The sequence below is a fragment of the Vicugna pacos genome, chromosome 20, assembly GCF_048564905.1.
Source record: "Vicugna pacos chromosome 20, VicPac4, whole genome shotgun sequence".
Lineage (NCBI taxonomy): Eukaryota > Metazoa > Chordata > Mammalia > Artiodactyla > Camelidae > Vicugna > Vicugna pacos.
Genome location: NC_133006.1, coordinates 33,955,767 through 33,975,595, shown reverse-complemented (window position 1 = coordinate 33,975,595; position 19,829 = coordinate 33,955,767). Strand labels below are relative to the sequence as shown.

At 43.4% G+C, this 19,829-nt stretch overlaps 1 protein-coding gene across 2 annotated transcripts in view; it reads right to left on the bottom strand.

Annotated features, from left to right (window-relative positions):
- Window positions 1–251: 251 nt before the first annotated feature.
- The window catches only part of DTNBP1 (dystrobrevin binding protein 1), a 137,446-nt gene continuing 117,868 nt past the window's right edge, over window positions 252–19,829 (bottom strand). For both annotated transcript variants that reach the window (XM_072945638.1, XM_031688120.2), the window contains exons 8-10: window positions 7,506–7,661; window positions 1,748–1,891; window positions 252–638 (exon numbers count right to left, since the gene is read on the bottom strand). In XM_072945638.1, coding sequence (XP_072801739.1) covers window positions 421–638; window positions 1,748–1,891; window positions 7,506–7,661 — 518 coding nt within the window. In that variant the 3' untranslated portion in view covers window positions 252–420. The remainder of the gene's footprint in view (window positions 639–1,747; window positions 1,892–7,505; window positions 7,662–19,829) is intronic.

Genomic DNA, 19,829 nt, shown 5'->3' with positions numbered 1-19,829 from the left:
TTGGCTTACGTTTGTTTCTCTTCCTCTGGGCCAAGGTGTATGCTCTGCTCTTCAAGGAGAGGGTGCTTGCTGGACTTAATAACTGTTTAACGGTCAGGTGAAAACCCGAACTCGGGCAGAGCTGAGAGGAGCACAGTGTCCTGCCTGCAGAGGGCTTTCTGTGCTGCGCTGGGCCGGTGCGGACGCTGACTCCCTGGCCGGGCCTGCACAGCGTGTGTATTGGAGCCTCTCTGTACAAACTGGCCGGGTGCTGTTTAAAAGCCTCAAACTTTATTGTCAGCTGTTCTTTCAGTCAGTTTCTCACACGTTACTGGCAACTGTGTAAAAACCAAGAGCCTCCCTAAAACCACCTGCCTTCACAGTGGGATCCTCGTGCGGCCGAGTCTGCCTCCTGAGGTGGTCAGAGCGCGGGCGCCGGGCTTAGGAGTCACTGTCGTCGGTGTGTAAGGTGGCGAGGGCGGTGTCCACCTCCACTCCCTCCTCGTCAGACTGAACCACGGGGGACTCCTCACCTTCGCTGGGCTCCTGGGCGGCCGGGTCAGTACAGGGTGAGGGTGAGGCGGGCGGCGTGGCTCGCAAGTGGGAGGGATGTGGAACCTCAAGGGTGACTTCGTGCTGACCGGTACCTGCGTCCAGCCCTGTGAGATAAAGCAGAAAAGGGCCTGTCATGGAAGGACTGCAACTGAGCATCGCCACCGAGGAGGGGCGCTCTTCCTGTGATGCGGGGGCTGTGGGGACTGCCACCGGCGACCCACCCCAGTGTCCGGTAACACACTGGGCCCAAGGCCAGCACTGCGTTTCTCCGAGGAGCAGTCCTCGTCACCTGGATGATCTACATTTAGCTCCTTACATCCTTTGATGCAATTCAGAGAAATCGACGGTCAGGGAAGACTCTTGTGGATCCTCTTAAAGGAACCAAGACCACGCATGGAGGACAGAGCCTCTTCCTGATGCTGGGACAGCACTGTGCGCACCGCTCTGTTAAGAACTCCGGATGACACAGGTGACAGGAAGCCCAGGGGCTCGACTTCGAGGACCTGTAGCCCGAGGGTGGTTTCGCGGGCTCAGGGGCTGCTGGGAGGCTGGCCTCTGCCTTGTATGTGGAGGAAACTTAGCCGCGTGCTCTGCAAGGATGTGCACTGAGACCACCCACCCAGAAGGAATAGTCTGAAATTTTAAATAATCTGAGCCCAAGTATAGGGCCAGAACTCAGTAAGTATTTGCTGAATGGATGTGAAATAGAATTTTGGGACGGCATTAAGTGGAGTTAATGTGCCCAGAGGGTTGCAACTAATTTTTAAAACACAAGCCAGGTGCTGAACACACACCCTGGCCGTGCCTACAACAGGGTGAAATAAGTAGCTGCTGAATGGTGGCGGGGGTCGGGGGGGACCGAGTCTGAGCCACACAGGAGAGCTCCCACCTCCCCTAAACTCTAGTGTGGACCACAAAAACCCAACTCACTCATTTCTGAGAGAGAGGAGGAGGAACACTGTTAAGAAAGCTCCCTGTTCTCTGAAGGTCTTTGGGTTGAGCACTTCGAATCTTTGAGAAATTCATGATCACAACAGCCAGTGTTCATTTGTCCACTTCTGAGAGGCCAGACCCGCGTGGGGAACAGGGCTTAGCAGAACAAGAAGGGATCTGCACCCTGTGCCTGATCAAATTACCCTGTTACCAGCCCCGCTCCTGGAGGGAAATTACCGTACTAAGTGTTACTAAGTCTGTGCAGGCTCGCCCGTCCTACCTGAGTCCGGCGAAAGCACAGTGTTATCTTCACCACCAGAATTCAGGAAGACATCCAGGGCCTCCTGGTCGGAGATGTCCATCAGATCCATCTGCTCCAGCATGTCCACATTCACCTCCATGGATGACATGCTGCCCATGGGCTCTGGGGGAGATCACAGAGTAAGAGATTGGACCTGCTGTCACTTCATAATACTGTGATGGGGGGCTCCAGCTGTGCTAGGCTGGCCGCCCTGTGTTTTCTAGGTGTGAGTTACCCTCTGCTACTCCAGACTTTTTTAGAATTTGCAGCAATGTATCATTTCCATGTCCTACTTTGGTGCTTTAACTCCATCCTGGCTTAACCTTGGTTACTGTTACCTCTTACACAGCAGTTTTCCTTTTCAGCCATGGCCCTTGGCTCACAGGGGCTGGAGGCAAACCCCTTTCTGCTTTAAGCAGTTCTTGGCTTGGGAGTTGGGCACTGACTGTCCTACAACAGCATGAGATCAGCAGCCTCCCTGTGGTTTATTGCAATTCCACTGTAAGTTTTTCCTGTCCCTCTGACATTTCTCTAGTCTTCAGTCTTAACAGCAATGTTTGGGCATCTGCAAGCTGGCAAGTGGGAACCAAGAACTCCCTGCAGTGAAAAGCAGAGACCGGAAAACAAACGGGCCAGCCAGCAAGGAGAGGCTGTAGAACCAGTAGGAGCCTGTCTCAGTCTGGGCACTGTAAGGGATGCCACCTGGGCCTGGAGTTTATTTAAACTACCTCTGTGGTCCAGAAAACTGCAAGCCAGTTAATTTAAATCAGCTCTTCAACCATGCATGATGATGCATGTCACAAGTCTGTCACAGATTTCTCGGTGTGGACACACCCTTAACCCCAGGTCTCACAGGAATATACACACACTTGGCACAAAATCCAATCCAGAATTTACAGCACATGGAAATACATCACTATGAGTAAGAGCATCCTTTCCCAAGAATTTTAAATGACTTTAAATATTTTGAAGAAATTAAAGATGGAATCAAACAATGAAAAAGCATCAAAAATCAGATCAGGTATTTGAAAAAGAGTCAACTACCAAGTAGGAAAAAAAATCAGTGAAACTTAAAACTCTGGACATGAGTTACATTAAAGATCAGTGAGAACCAAGTAGAAAATTAGTAAGCTGTAAGACTAAAAAATTCTCCACTGCACAGCAAAGAAACAAGTGCTCAGTATGAAAGCGCTAAGAGGTGGAAAATGCAGACGTTTAACATGTTCACAGATCTGAAATGAGAACGGAGCTGGCGCAGGGAGCAGCAGCACTCGAGGAGGCCGATCATCTCCCAGACCTGCTGAAAGACTCGATATCCCAGACACGGGGACAAAATATATTCCAAGCAAGTCAGATAAAAGCAGTCCTCCCCTGATCACTGCAATGAACGTCAAGAGAGGAAGGGCAGGTGAAGAAAGAAGGAAATAATGAGACCGACAGCTTGTCAACAAGACAGTGAAATAACAAGTTCAAAGAGGTAGGTGTCACGTCTACAATGACATATCATTAAGGAGCATTTAAGATCAAGTGTCAGGTACAACTTCCGCTGAGCCTGCTCTCAGCAAAAAGCCCAGCCAGAGGGGAGGTCGGCGACAGGTCCTGGGGGAGACTCAAGTGCAAGGAAGGGTGTTCGCACAAGAGACCTGTAGGTCTGTGAGTGAACATGTAACGCTGCATAGACAATCGTAATAGCATCTAACCTGGCGACTTCACTCAGGCTGAATCAAGGGGCTGAACGATGAGGACAGGGAGGGGAGAGGAGCCGGAGCCCTGGTTAGTCTGGGGGGAGGCGGGGTCTCACTGTCTTCAGGCACAGGAATCATGAGAGCCGAGTACTCTAGCCAGGGACGAGTGTAGTAACTGTTCGGCCGGGCAGGGGAAAAGCGTGTTTGGGTTGAGACGATCTGGCTCGAGGTGGCAATGCGGCACGGTCAGGAGTCGGGTGAGGTCACTGCTCTGCCATCAGCACCACCCTTGGCCACAGGGGGTGGGGGGGGTCACGGCCGCTTCACCGGGGACCCTGGGGCAGTGCAGTCCTCGGGCTCCTGCCAGGCTGACAGGTCAGGGGGACCTGACTACACGGGGTCCAGCTCATCCCTCTTGGGGGCGCTCTCCCACGATGGGGCACGTGTGGAGTTTCTTTGTCCCTGTGGAGGCCTTGCTGGCATTTCTGGCCTGGCTTTGACTTCAGTTTCGAAGGGAGCAAAGGCTCCTTTTTGGAATGAAGCCAGGCAGTGGTCACAGTAAATTTGGTTCATTAACATTTGCTGTAATCACTGATTACCTGGCTTCATTACCATCTTACTAGGTGCCTTCTATTTTCCTGAAAGTGTTTCCTATAGGTGATAAAATCTAGTTATATTCTGTTTATAGGAGATACTCCTTAAGTATAAGAACACAGAAATACTAAAAATCTAATAGAAAATGGGAAATTGGCAAACAATTAACTTGAAGAAGAAAGCTGACGTAGCTACATTAATATCAAACAAAATAGACTTGAAGGGGCAGCAAGCATTATTGGGGTAAAGAGTAGCACTTCATGATTTTTTAATGGTTCAACTCACCAGGCGTTGCTGTGTGACTATATATGCTGTGGCTATGTTTTTCAAGTAAAACAGGGAAGAATGACAAGGAAAATGTAACAAGTCCATAACCGTGGGGGAAAGGAGAGTTAAATGTACTTCTTTGATAATTAAGCAATCCAAAATTGAGTTTTAACAGGAAACATCTGAACAAGCAATTTACAAGCCTAAAGAAATGGACTTACAGACCCCCACGCCTGACAGTGAGAATCCTGTTCTCAAGTATACATGACACACGCCGGGAAACACACTAACAGGCCTTAAGGTCAGTCTTGAATAAGGGGGGGAAATCCCATTCTCCAACGAAAATAAAATTTAATATTTAAAAACATACTTCTAAACAGCTTCACAAGTCAACTGAGAAATCCTGGTGGGAATGTTTACAGACCCAGAAACTACTACTTATCAAAACATGTGGAGTATGTTTTGTGTAAGAGCCACGAAGAAGGCAGAAGGCACAGGTGAACAGTCTGATGAACACAGAAGCAAACCTAACCCCCAAGTACTGCAAAGACTGAAAAGAGGACGCCACGCTAGTGTTTGACCAACTGGACAAGTTCCATCGGCAACTCGCTGAACTTAGCAAGAAACAGGAACCCTCTATAACCAGAAGAGAAAAAGGACAGTTGTCTCTTCCCACAGAGAAATCGTGGGAGTCAGACGGTGTCAGCAGCAAGTTCCACTCCACACAGGAAATGAGGAGATGAGCACGTACACGTGCAGGGAAATCCAGCACCGCTGAGAAGCTGTTCTCCCTCAGCACAGAAACGACGCCATTCCAGTCAGTCTGGACAGGACTTCTCACAGCATTTGAAAATCTGACTTTAACATTTATCCAGGAGGACAAAGGGCCAAGACCAGCCAAGGCAACTCCGAAGGGAAGGCCACGTACAAATGTGTGTGGGGCGGGGGAGGGCTCCACCAGGACTTGCTGCATCAGCGCAGGCACTAAGCACACCTGGGGCCGGGCGGCAGCTCCGCACAGTGTAGGGTGTGTAGCCACCAGATGCCAGCAGCACACCCCTGCCCTAGTCACAGCACACAGCTCTCCCGACACTGCCACGTGTCCCCTAGGGGACACAGCTGTCCCTGGTTGAGAACTGCCATTTACTGAAGAATTGTAATTAAGATAGTGGGGTTTTGGCTCAAGGCTAGACAAACAAGAATGGCACAGAAAAGACACGATGTGTTGAAACTGACAAGACCATGCGACGCCGTGGGGAGAGGGCTGGTGCTGAGGCAGACGTAAGTTACTGCTATGGAAAAAATTTAAAGCGGATCCTTTCACCTCATGATAGACACAGAAACCAACATGGTGGATTTAAGAGCCAAATATAAAATGGAAAACACTGAAACTTTTAGAATAAAGCAGCAGAATGTTCTTAGAACTTGGAGGGAAGGACTTCCAAAACGACACAAAAACACAAACCATAAAAAGTGGGCAAAGCTGGTCACATTAAAAATAAACACTTAATTAAAAAAAACCCCACACATTTAGCAAAGGCCACACTAGAACAGCAAAGCCACAGATTGAGAGATCTCCACATCAGACATAATCAGAAAAGGCCCAACCACGAGTAAGACTCAGTAAAGGAAAACCACCAACCAGAGGGAAAATGGACAATCAAGGACATGCAGATTCAAACCAAAACGGGGTATCATCTCATACCCATAGCCTGGCAGAAAATTTAAGTATGTGACGCTTCCAGGTGCTGACAAAGATGTGGAGAGCAGAGGGTGTACATATAGCTTTTGGGAGAGCGTGAACTGCGTGGGTACTTTGGCAAGTAATGTGACGGGATCTCGTAAAGTCAGATGTGCTTGTCATGTGACTCGGTAATCCCTGCCCAGTTACAGACCCTAAAGAAGTGGTTCTCAAGATGTGGACTCCAGACCAGCAGCACCTGGGAACTAGTGAGAAATGCAACCCCCAGGTCTCACTCCAGACCTGCTGGATCAGGAGAAGCTGGGCTGGGGCCCAGTCCCCTCCCTGAACAGCCCTCCAGGAGACTGAGGCCTGCTGAAGTCTGAGATGCACTGTCCTAAAGAGATTTACAACTGTACGAGAGATCAGAACGTCCACAACAGCAGTGTTTTTACTAAGAATCTGAAACAACTAACGCCCGTCAGCATAGCAGTGGATAAACTGTAGCACACTCCCATTCCACAGAACTAAATGAACAAACTGGAGTGAAGCGAATGGATGGTTCTCAAAACACCTGCCTAAAAACAAGCCACGTCAAGCTACATTGTAATGCCTTTTCTGTAAAGGTTTAAAAACTTGCAGCAGGTACCGCACTCCGCTGTGGAACAGTACATGTGGGAAAAGCAAGGAGAAACAGGAGGAGGGCGGAGGTCACACCAGGATGGGACCCCTGGCGGGGAGGGGCGTGATCAGGCCAGGAAGAGAGGGCTGAGTTCAGAGAGAGATGGGAAAAGGGGTTTCAGGGAGGTGAAGAGACGCCAGGAGCGCAGAGGGAAGGGAAGCAGGGAAGCCGTGGACGCCTGCCCACACTGCCTGCGCCTGGGGAGGAACATCAGCTGCCCATCCCGACCGCTCCTCCAGAGACACCATGGCCTGGGAAGGAGAGGCTGGATGAAGGCGTTGGCGTCCGACTCCTCTGCTCCTCAGTGTGTTCCTGCGAACCATCAGAGATGCAGACGAACATTCATGTACCTCGATGTTCATCACAGCACCGCTTACAGAGGCAAAGAGTCTAAATGTTCAACTAGGGCACTGGCTAAGTATGTTAGGATGCATCCTGACTGTGAAGATGTAGCTTTCAAAACAGCCTTTCCAGGAAGATCCCCCAGATGAGTATTAAGGAAAATCAGACACAAAGCCAGACTTACTTACAGTCTATATAAACAGACAGAGACTGAAAAGAATCACCCTAAGACATGAATAGGGATTATTCTGTGCTATAGAATTATGACTAACGTTTCTTCTGTCTTTTTACTTTTTTTCTTAAAGGGTATTTCATGTTTTCTAAGTATTGCCAACAAAAGCCTAGAACTACAGGAAGAGGCAGAAACAACGGTAAGACACACAGGCAGGATGCACCCACTCTGAGTGCTGAGGTCTCAGAACAGGACGGGGCCTCTGGGCCCCCGCCGCCTCCCCGCGCGGCCCCCCGCCGCCTCCCCGCACTCGCCTCGCCTCTCTGCTATCTGCAGGTAGCCCGTGGACAGGTACTGCTCCATGTCCTGCTGGAAGGCTTCCTCAAAGAACTTCTGCCGCTCCTTCAGCTTCGCTTGCTGGGTCTGCTCCATTTCCAGCACCTTCTGGGCGTGCTGTGCATCGAGTTCGGCTAAGGAGACAGAATTTGGATCAGGGTCTGAAAAAGGGACTGAGGCAGGACGGGTTATGTACACTGACTCATGGCGTCACATCTGCTTGTTGAACCGGCGCCCTGACCGCAGCGCTGCCCCCCGTGCCCTTCGGCACTCCAGCACGTGGGACTCCCTCTGCCTAGATGGACCATCACCCATGCCCCCTTCACACAGCAGCTGTTCATGTTTCAAGACCCACTTCTCAGTGACTCCTTCAGCAAGCCCACTGGAACCTGCTGTTCCATCCGGAGGCTCCACGTCCCTGAGATCAAGCTGCTGTGGCTGACTTGTCCCTCACGGCCCAGCAGGCGAAGGCCTGGGGTTCCTGGAGGACTGCAACCACGTATTATTCACCTTAATATACCCAGGGCTGGGCACACAGTAAGCGCTCAATAAATGTTGAAGAGCAAGTGCATAGCCACTGTGGTCTGTGAGAAAATCACGTAGTCTTGGCTTTGCTGTCGATGAACCAGCCACTTGGCTAAGTCAGTTAACCTTTTGGAGGCTCATATGACTCATCTGAAAATGTGGGATAGAAATATTAACCCAACACTGATGTGAAACTTTAGAACTTTATATTCAAGTGAGGGCTGAGCCAGTAACACCGGGAACAGCTACACTGTGACCAGCCTTAGCCTTGCTGCCATCGAGAAGCCTAAATTTCCATCCCGTAAGGACCCTCTAGTGGCTCAATCTTCCCGAGGCTGCGTGGAGAACACAGATGATGCAGTCACGTTCACCTTGTACACAGGCCAAGGGTTATTTCTGGATTTGCTTCTAACCCCCAAGTCCTTTATTCTCCACAGGGTGCAGTGGCAGGATTTGAAGATGGCCCCTGGGAACCCCCCCCCACCTCCCTGAGAGCACACGCCCTGCATGACCCCCAGGACTCCCGTGATTAGGTTATGCTCCGTGGCTGACTTAAGAAAGAGAGTCGTCCATCCCAGGCCTGACCTCCCCTGGCTCTTAACCAGGCCTGTGCTTTTCCTGGAGACAGAGGTGAGTGTGAGAGGGATCTGACATGAGGGTCATGCCCTCTCGCTGACTTTGAGGATGGAGGGGCTGGATGCAAGGACTGCAGGTGGTGTCCAGGACCTGAGAGCCATCCCAGGCCAACAGCCAGCATGAGAACAGAAACGACAGTCCTTCCCCTGCAAGGAGCTGGACTCTGCCAACAACCTGAACAAGCTTGGAAATGGATTACTCCTGAGTCTCCAGAAAGGAATGCAGCCTGGTAAACTCCTGACTTCAGCCCATGAGACCCTGAGCAGAGATGCTGGTCACAGGTTAGAATGGCCATCACCCAAAAGACAAGAGATAACAAGTGCTGGCGAGGATGTGGAGAAAAGGGAACCCTTGTGCACTGCTGGTGGGAATGTAAACTGCTGCAGCCACTGTGCAAGACAGTATGGGTATTCCTCACCAAATTAAAACAACTACTGTGTGGTCCAGTAATTCCAATTCTGGACATATATCTAAAGGAAATGAAAACAGGGTATCAGAAAGATCTTCATTCCCATCTTTACTACATCATTCACAATAGCCAAGATATGGAAACAGCTTAAGTGTCTGTCGACATCTGAATGGATAAAGAAGATGTGGTGTGTATATGCAAAGGAATACTATTCAGCCATGAGAAAGAAATCCTGCCATTAGAAACAACACAGATGGGCCGGTCTTGAGGGCAGTATGCTAAGTGAGATAGGTCAGCCAAAGACAAATACCATCTGATCTCACTTATATGCGGAAACCAAAAAAGGTGAACTCATAGAAACAGTGAAGCAGTGGTAACCAGGGACAAGGGTTCGGGGAATTGGGGAGATGCTGGTCAAAGGGTGCCAACTTGCAGTTAGAAGATGAGTAAATTCTGGAGATTGAATGCACAACATTGCCATTATAGTCAACACTATCTATTATATTCTTCAAAGTTTCTCTAAGACCAGATCTTAAATGTCCCCACCACAAAAAAGAAATGGTAATTATATGACACGGTGGAGGTGTTAGCTAGCAATCATGTTGCAACACATAAATGTATCAAATCAACATGTTGTACAACTTAAACTTACACAATGTAATAGGTTAATTATAAAAAATAAAATAAAAAATCTTTTTAAAGATTTAAAAATCTTCAGGGCGTTATCAGGTGATCTATAACCACCATAGCAGAACTTCCAATGAGCAATGGTCTCTGAGGCCCCACATGATCTGTCTTAGTCATTCCCACCACAAATACCCAACACCTCATCTCAGCCCCTAAGGACAACACAATCCTGTATGCACAGATCTTAAAAACTGGATAATGGAGTATATTTTAAATCCTAAACCAGGTATAGTCTCCAACACTTAGAATATTCTGGATATTCTTCTTGTAACCTAGTCTGCTAATATCAACCAGAGCAACACAGACAGGAAAATGAGTCTTCCCGACAACATGTGATCACATGTATGATGTTGATGACGTGCGGTCTCCTCACACCATGATAATTATTATGTGCATTCTCTATTTCCAGGGCCCCCTGACTTGCATCCCCATCTCATATCTGTTTACAGGGAGATGGTCTGGAAAGAGCACATGTTTTATAATCAGTCTGGTCTTGGGTCCTGTCCCTTTTAGCAGATGCTTCTGACACATCACACCACCTCCCTTTAGTCTACCTCTGATTTCAGCTACAGCCCTTGAAGGCAGCTCTGTGTGAACTGATCTGTATGCTCACAAGGTCCCACCTCAAGGTGCTTCTGTTGTATTTTTCTGGTCAGAGTATTCTCTGAATTCCAGGGAACCTACAAGCCAAATGGCCCAGAAGTTCTGGGGAATTAAGGCAGCTCTCAACCGATGGGTGACAGAAGCCAGGGTATCAATGCTCCAGCTCCCATCCTTTGGATGGACAATTCCAGGAGGCATTCTGAACACTTCTCAGCCATCCTGGTGGACCTGCAGCCTCTCAGCTTACAGCAGCAGCTTCAAAAATGCATCCCTTTATTGCTGTTTCCTCCATGCTCCCTCCCTCCTGCTTCCTGGGATCACCTCCCAAACTACCTGCAGCAAAATCCTCATCTCAGGCTCTGCTTCCAGAGAAACCCAAGCTAGGATATCTATCACTAACTCCAACTAACATAACCTCTCCAAGTCTCAACTTCCTCCACTGTATGAGAAAGGTAAACCTATTTCATAAGTTTGTTGGCAGGATCAAGTGAAGTAACTAACATATGTGAGTCACCAGGCACACAGTACTGAAGAGCAGCTGACAGCATTAAGATTAGGAAATGATCTGAAGTATTACCGTGAGCTAGGATGAGGATGACACCAAGAATCACCCTAACTCTCTCGGCCCCACTTAGGCACTTGAGAACAAGTCACCTTTCAGGGCCCTTAATCTGCAAGGAATTGAGAGTGTACTTGTAAGAGGGGAAAAAAGAGAACTCAAGAGGATGTCTTTTCATTTGTTCACTTCAGCCGTCACCCTGTCTGCTCAAATGCTTCACAACTGACAAGTGCATTAGGATAAGTCAACCCTAAAATAGATTAAGTGTGCTTCAAACACTTCAAACGAAGTTCAATTAAACCTTAAAAAGTAATTCCAAAATAGGCAGCTCAAAAACAAAGATCAATGCAGACATCATCAAAGGGCCTTTCATTAAAGCATATCTTGTTTTAACTGCACTAAGACTTTCCATAGGTATAGAAATAGTTATGCAACTTGAAAACTGATTCTTCTTAAGACTTCTGCTTCAAAAGTTCAATTCTCTCATGGTTCTGAATGATAAGTCCTGTAGTTTTTATCTTAGGCTTTCTATGTTGGAATGAAATCTTACCATGTTTCAGCCCTCACAGAAGGTGGGGAGGGTTGGATGAGGGAACTTAAAGTGAGAACTGATAAAAGGCAGTTGGAAATATTTGAAATAAGAAGTGTGTGACATGTTTTAAAACTTAAAACAGTGGCTATTTTCCTTTTCTTTAAGTCACTTTGTTTCAGAGCTGACCTCTAAGCTAGAATTACTGAGAACTAAGCGTAGTTAACTCTGTACCAGCTCTGTACTCAGGACAATGATGAGAAAAGCACGTAGCAGACACCGAAAACCACAGTCCTGCTCAGCAGCTAAGAGTCACCCTCGCCTATGTGCCTAAGCAAGGATGGTCTGATTGTGCTGTTTGTCCTGGAATTATCAGTCCAGGTTTAGCCAAGAAACAACTACATTTGGGAGAGGAGAAATGACAGAAGGACAGCGAGGGAATACTTCAAATTTAGAGGTTTAACAGCAACTGAATCTGGGAGAATGACTATGGAAAAATATAAATCGCAGAACATTTTCTACAAGGAAAAACTGCCCCTTACTCACAACTAAGATGTCATTTATTACAACATGTGGAAAGTTGGACAAATACAAACATTTAAAGAATTTCAACAAATAGTCTTAAGGTTAAAAAAAAATGCTATAGCTTGTTTTCAGCAGGAGTCAGGAGTAATCATTTAATTCCATCATCAACCCAGGCCTGCGTCTCCTTTTATTTCAACTCCAGGTCATTGCTCAAGTTTCATCTGACTGCAACCTCCACTTTAGCCCCCACTGTCAATTTCAAACGGATAATTTCTCAAAACAACAAAAAATCCCATTACCAGTGCAGATGGTATAATCAATTCTCAATTATACGTTTTAATGGGGCATAAGGGTAGGAGCACAAGATATATGAAATATTAAAAAAAAAAATCCATCAAGCTCATTTCAGGAACAATTTCAACTCCACAACTGAGCCTTTTAACAGAGCTGATAAGTAATAAAAGATAGTGAGGTGGTAACAGCGGGAAACGCCTGGAGCAGCTGGGAAGGAGGAAAGGGATGATGTGCGGAAAACCTGGATAAACCTCTCCGATAAAAGAATGAGAATCTCTTTACTCCAAATATGTTAAAAGAGAAACAAAAAAATTTAATTAAAAAGGAGTTATGAAAAATTCTGGTAATCTCTAGATAATACTAAAAGATTGAGAACATTTTCCATTAAAGATAAATAACCAAGACTAAGAATAAATTTAAAATCTATCATTTAAATATTTACAATTCAGATGTCTTTTTATCACTAGAGGATATGAATTTTGTGACACTAAAATGCATATGACATGGTCAAGGAAGAAATGTGAAATCTCTAAATCCCTGAACAAATTTCTAAATACAAACAGGTAAACAAATAGCTTTCTAATGTCTTTGATGATGAATGATGCATGTACGTTATGGAAAAATTTTAATCATAAAGAAGTACAAATAATAAGGTGAAAATCTCTCTGAAATCACCATAAATGGATGACCACAGCCAGCATTTTGGTCTATACTAATCAGGTTTTCTTTTCTCCTTGAACCATACAAAACTGCAATATTCAGTCTTTTTTTTTTTTCTTTTATTGTGCCACTGGAAGAATTGCTGTTTTTTAACTTTTTACTCTAAAGTAGTTACAGGTTCACAGGATTTTGTCAAGAAATGAACATGGCAGTCCCACCCACCCACCCTGAGCCTCCCCCAGTGCTAACATACTAATCAATGTACAATATCAAACCCCAAAAAACGGACACTGGTACACTCCACAGAGCGTACTCAGATCTCAGCTGTCGTGCAGGCACTCATGAGAGGGTGGGGTGGCGGGGGAGGGGGGCTCTGCTGGCTTATCACATTCACAGTCTATAGTCTTGTGCAGACCTGTCTGTCCTGAAGGACACCTGGGTTGCTTCCAGCTTTTGGCTATTATGAATAAAGCTGTTATGAGCACTTGTGTACTAGCTCCTGGATGAAAATAAGTCATCTCTTGGAGATAAATGCCCAAGAATGCAACTGCTGGGTCACATGGTAAGCGCATTTTTGGGTTTAGAAAGGAACCACCAAACTCTTTTTTCAAGTGGCCCCATCACCAGTGTAAGGGCGACTCAGTCCTCCACATCTTCTCCAGCATTTGGTGAGACTGGTGAGACCTAACTACTAACTGTGATACAGGGAACTGGTTTCCTTTCCTGTCTCTTCTCCCTAGAGTATGTGTCTGCCCGGAACAAGTTTCAACTTCCTTTTAAATATTTTCCATAATTGCTATTATTTAAATAGTAAGATATATTTAATTTTAGAAAAATTCTACACAGGAATTGAGGACTTGTTAGACAATGACAAAATATACATTTCCTTCCAGTTTTAAAACCCACCTAATTCTGTAATTTTACCATTTAACAATTACCTTTTATTTCTACTGCAAATTAGTTTTCCAAATAAGGCACACACAACCATTTTTATAGGCTCCCCAACCTCCTGCCCTACCTTAAAATATGAATACAAATTGTCTCAAATCAAAAAAGAGACCTTTAATTAATACTGTCCTAGAATTGTAGGTTTTAAACATTCATTTTAAACTTTCATTTAACCAGCTTCTGTGCCCTATGTTTTTACAGTTTTTAAAAAAGTTTTCTGTCCAGCCTTCATCAACAGTTGGTTTCCAAGACAGACTTACAATTATTTTATACGTTATTTCTGAGTATTCTAAAATATTATAGAGCCTTTATCCCGTAGAATTGGTCCTTAGGGGAAAAAAATCAGTGCATGCTAAAGTTAATACATTTTTTAAAAGAAAGTTAAATGACTTTACAGAACTCTTCTTCACCCTCCCTCCAACACACACACACACACACACACACACACACACACACTTATCAAGAACCAAATGACACTTATTTCTTTTACATGCAACTAATAGAGGATGCTTCTTACCTAAAATGTAGCAATTTGGAACAATGGCGGGTTTTGCAGACAGAACAAATAACTTTTAGACAACAACTCATGGCAACTCCTAAGAAGACTTCACAAAGTTCAATCCTTTAGAGCAGCTACTGGAACAGCTGTTTCCTAAACCCATGTCACAGGAAACAAACACCATTCTAGTGCCTAAACTTCTGGAACACTTTTTAAATTTCTATCAATTACCCTGGAGGAAATGACCATGACCTACAGTATGGCCAAAATAGATACTGCAGAAACACAATATGTACAAGGTTTGTCCAAAACAGACAGAAATACTCAACTGTACCTTATCTTGTTTTCTGAGAGGAGCAAGGCAGTTTAGAAGCCCCCAGTGTGGCTGCTAGTCTCTGAGTCACACCACTCACCCCGCCAGGCCTCCAACTTCCTATCAGTTAGAAAGGGTGGGGGTGGGTGGATGACATCCAGAAGAAAGTCACTTCAGCTCTTAAATACTATGAGCTATTTTTCCTTACTTTTGATTGGGTCAGGAGGAGGGATCTCAAATCCTTTTTTTTTTTTTTTTTTTTTTTTACTAAAATTATATGAAAATCAGATTAGCAGTAAGGAATTCAGGACCTATTGAATTAAGACAATGACATTTCAGGAAAATCAGATTCAACTATTAACAAAAACCTGAAGGTATTTTTTGCATTCGTTTTCTCAGTCATTCTATTGCTTAAAGAATGATTAGAACCAAAAAGCGTAAGATTAATGGATAAGTGAGGAGTGCACTCAATCTGTGGTCAGAGGCTTCCTGAGTTATTAACTTGTTCAAACTTCACGGGCTCAAGGTGGGAGGTTGACAGGAGAGCCTGTGGCCTGAAGTGAGTCCAGGCAGCATCAGAGTAGCTATACTTTCTTCAGGGGATCGACAAATAACTAGACGGATAAGATGAGTCCGTTTACAGGAGTGGTTCAATTCCATTTGAAAGTGTTTTATGTTGACAATGTATACTTTTTTACAAAATCAATATGTAAAAATGCTGTATAAGATATCAAGCATATGTCATGTTATCCCATTCTTTGGATGGTTTCCAATTTTTTTCTTATAAGACTAAAAAAACTTCAGGCCTGAAGCTCTGTGTTATGAATATTTAGCCCAATTTCCTAGAATTTTAAAGTGATATCTGACTTTCCTTAATTTTACTTAGAATATTAACCTACTTAACAGCAATTATTTGGCGAGGAAAAAAAATGGGAAAAGTTGGGATTGCTATAGGAATCCTTTCAAAATCCAAAGTTTTGTTTTGTTTTTTGTTACTACATTAAAGACTCCAGGCAGAGAGGGGTATAGCTCAAGGGGTAAAGTGCATGTTTAGCATGCATAGGGTCCTAGGTTCAATCCCCAGTACCTCCTCTAAATAAATATATAAATAAGTAAACCTAATTAACCTCCCCCTAAAAAAAAATAAAAATAAATTTTAAAAAAAGACTCCAGAAAAGAAGTATAAACCAACTGCTCATGTCTAAGTGTGAAAATCAACCATTAGAGAGTTCATTCAAAGGGGTTATGGAGATAGCAGGTCTGCAGTGTCATCACAATCACCTTGGGGGCTGGTGAGAAGAGGCTGCTGGATCACTGGGCCCCATGACCAGAGTTTCTGGTTCAGTAATTTGTGGGGCCAGAGAATCTGCATTTCTAACTAATTTCAAGATGATGCTGATGTTGCTGGTCCAGGGACCAGGCTTTGAGAACCAAGCTCTTGAGGAAATATATCTGCATCCACTTCATTCAGATTTTCACTCTGAATAAATATTTATATAATTGAAAAGAATAAATATAAGATGAGGAAGCTGGTGCAACTCATGGAAATGACAGAAACATCCTCTCCTAAACTTCTCTTTAAATTATTTACAAAATTGTCTAAAACGGAAAATCTCCAGCAGCAGCCAAAAGGTATAAAGGTAAACAAGTGTGCCCACAGTCGTCCTCCCAGAGCAGAGACGGGCGCCTGCAGGGCGGGAATCCCTCCGGAGCACTGGATCCCGTTCTGCGGCTCCCTCACCAGTCCCGGGCTCGTGGCCCGGGGGCTTCATACAGCAGGAAAGAAAAACGCTGTGACCATCAGTTCTTTGTCCTGAACCCAGATCCAACCAAGGGGCGAGTCTCATCCTCTCCATTTCCAGAGACAACATAGGATCATCTCCATTAGACATTTATGTAAACAATATAAAATTACACTTGTATTTAAAATAGACAAAACTCAGCCAAATGCAAATTAGGAGAAGACAAAGTACATACACCTGGAGTGAGGTAATGACATAGAAGGTATGCCAACAGAGGCAGAAGAGATGTAACCATATGTGACTAATAATGGGGTTTGGGGTATGCTACCCCATAATACGGCACCTTGATATACTGAGTATTTTCAGCTGAAGGAGTCTGAGAAAACGGCAGAAGCAGGAAGTTCACTCTGACCTTCCCCTTGCTCTTCTCCCCTGAAGCAGGTCATAAGAACCTCACGCAAGATCCTTTCCACACTTGGAGGAAAGGAGCATCCTTACCCCGAAGACGGAAGGACACTGAGAAGAGTCCAACACACAGACCTTGCTACATCTCCCCCAGTTCCCTACACCTACCTCATACCCTCTGTCCTGTAACACTTCTTCACGACTGTCCACTCTTCACCAAACCTGCATAAAACACTCAAGCTTAACTGTTTCTGTGGGTCTTCATCTCCATATGAAGGCCCCTGTGTCATGTAAAACTTACATTAAATCTGAATACTTTGCTCCTGTTCATCTGTCTTTGTCACTTTAATTTTCAGACCCAGCCAAGGACCCTAAGAGGATCAAGGAAAACTCCCCCTACCCCCGTGCTAACTATCATGCCCAAATACATGCTAACACATTTTGAAGCATCAAATGCTTCATGAATAATCTGATTTTTAAATTATACACATTAGAAATTAACACAAGAAATGAAATTATTACATATCAAAATCTGATGGAGAAACTGAAATTATTTCAAATTTCCGAAGGTCATGGGTATGGAAAAAAATCAAAAGCTATCTATTGGATTTTTGGTAGTAATTCTGAAATCAAAACTTGATCATGTATTTTTCAAAAGGTGAGGGGAAGCCTAGCCCTACCAGATATTACAACACTTCATAAAATAACAATTCAAACATTATAGAAAACAAGGAGATGGGCAGATCACTGAAATGGGAAATCCCCCAAAGAGACTAGATCACATACTAAACAAATATAATTAAGGATATATCAAAATCAAATGAAGTAAAGAAATTTATGGTATTATTTCTATATTGGAAATAATAAATTTATGGTATTACGGTATTCAGAAATCTTGTTGGCCCTTTATTAAATCAATTTAGAAGCATATGAGATGAATCAAATAACTGAATACCAAAAATGATACATGGAAAAAGAAAAAGAAAACCAAACTAAACCTTTAAAGTTAACCATAAGGGATCCTACACACACTTGAAGAAATTATCAAAGATCAACAGATCCTGTGTAACATGAACAGTAAATACTCTTGGATGTTTAAAAAAATACAATAAAAAGGGAAACAACAGATTGAGGAAAATAGTTGCCACAAGTGGCAAAAGACCATTATTTTCACCACAGTGAAAAACAAAACTGTTAGAAAAAAATTCAGACCCCAATAAAATCTTTTCAATAGAAAAAACAGGCAATTCACAGAAAACAAAAAGATGTTCAGCCCTGTATATTATAAAAAATGAAGTTGTATTTTGTCCCCTTACAGACTGGCCAATATGTAAACAACGCTAACAAGAGTGAGATGAGATAACTCATTAGCAGTGTTTGCGTAAACCATGAAAAAGACGCTTAGGAAGCAATCTGATTTTAAAAATCCATATACTTTCCCCTAAGGATATCGCTTCTGCAGATACACACTAAGGACACAATTCAAAAGAAGAGAAGTGCTACGTACACTTAGAAGCTCATTTCTGCATGAAACGACTCGGCCACTTGATAAGCCATCATGTAGCCATCGACAAATGTGGTGAAGACATAGATATTAAGTAAAAGAAGAATAAAAAGACATGTGAGTAACTCATCACGTGAAAACGGGCTGGTAAGCACTCCTGAAAAAATCAGTTTCATTAATACAGTGAGACTGTGGGATGGCTGTTTGATCTCAATAGTATAAAATTTTTGTAACGTTATATAGCTTTAGAATTAAAAATTCAAGTAAGCATAAGACTCTATAAATATATAAAATATCTTCATCCCCCAATAATCATAATAAATTTGTATTTTGACATATCCAACTAATTCTCTACTGTTTTGAGTGGTTATAAAGTCAAGTAATTCCTTCTTTTAGAAATTCAATATGTGAATACATTTCTTTATTCACCTATTCTTTTTAAACATTTTTTAATTTTTAAAATTAAAGAAAACATTTGGGGGGCAGTTAGATTTATTTATTTATTTTTAAAGGAAGTACTGGAGATTGAACCTATGACCTTGTGTATGCTAAACATGCAGTCTACCACTCAAGCTACACCCTCTAATCTCATTTATGCATTTAATTTATTCAATATATTTAGTAAACATATTTACTACATGCCTATAACTCCTTATAGCTTATTTGTTCATAATTGAAAATACACTACTTTATAGCAATACTACAGTAAAATCTAGGGTTATCCATTAATCAACATTATGAGCTTCATTAATATAAGCAGTTAATCACAATAACCTAAGGCATTAACAGGTTTTAAAGACCTTTCTGAATTATTAAAAAATTATATAATACATTGTAATGCTTGGAAAATTGGTGATCTTTGACAGACTAAATGGCAAATACTAATGGGTAAAAGGTTTAAATTAAGCAGAAACTTCTCAGCCTTGAAAACCCGGTATGCAACGTAAGTAACCACATATTTAAAAATTTAAATATTTAAGAACATATTTAAGAACAGCTCCACCTGCTTTGGATTCACGGCCATTAAACACAATCTATTCGTGGGTTAAGATAGATCACAGTTAAGTTTCACACCAATATTTTCTATTTGTAAATTCTAAACGTTAAAAACAAAGAAAACAAACTCTTCCAATTTCTAACACTTGTAAGGAAGGAATGACTTTTTTCGCAAACAGAAAACTTAAGGACACAAAACCCAGATGTACCCCCTTGCTCGGAACATTTGAATTTCAGTATAAAAGTGGTGTCACTGGAATTTCCTCAACAAAGTCTATGATAGCAGTGAGGTAGACTGGCTATTTTATTAAAAAAAAAAAATCTGAGAAATCTCCAAACACTAAACTCATATGCCTGTCTAAGGAGATTTGGAGGGAGGGGGAAAAAAAGAGAAGGGAGGCAGTAACATCTCAGTACATCTAAAAATGAGATGACGTTAATTAAAACAAAAACTTGTTGGCAGTGATT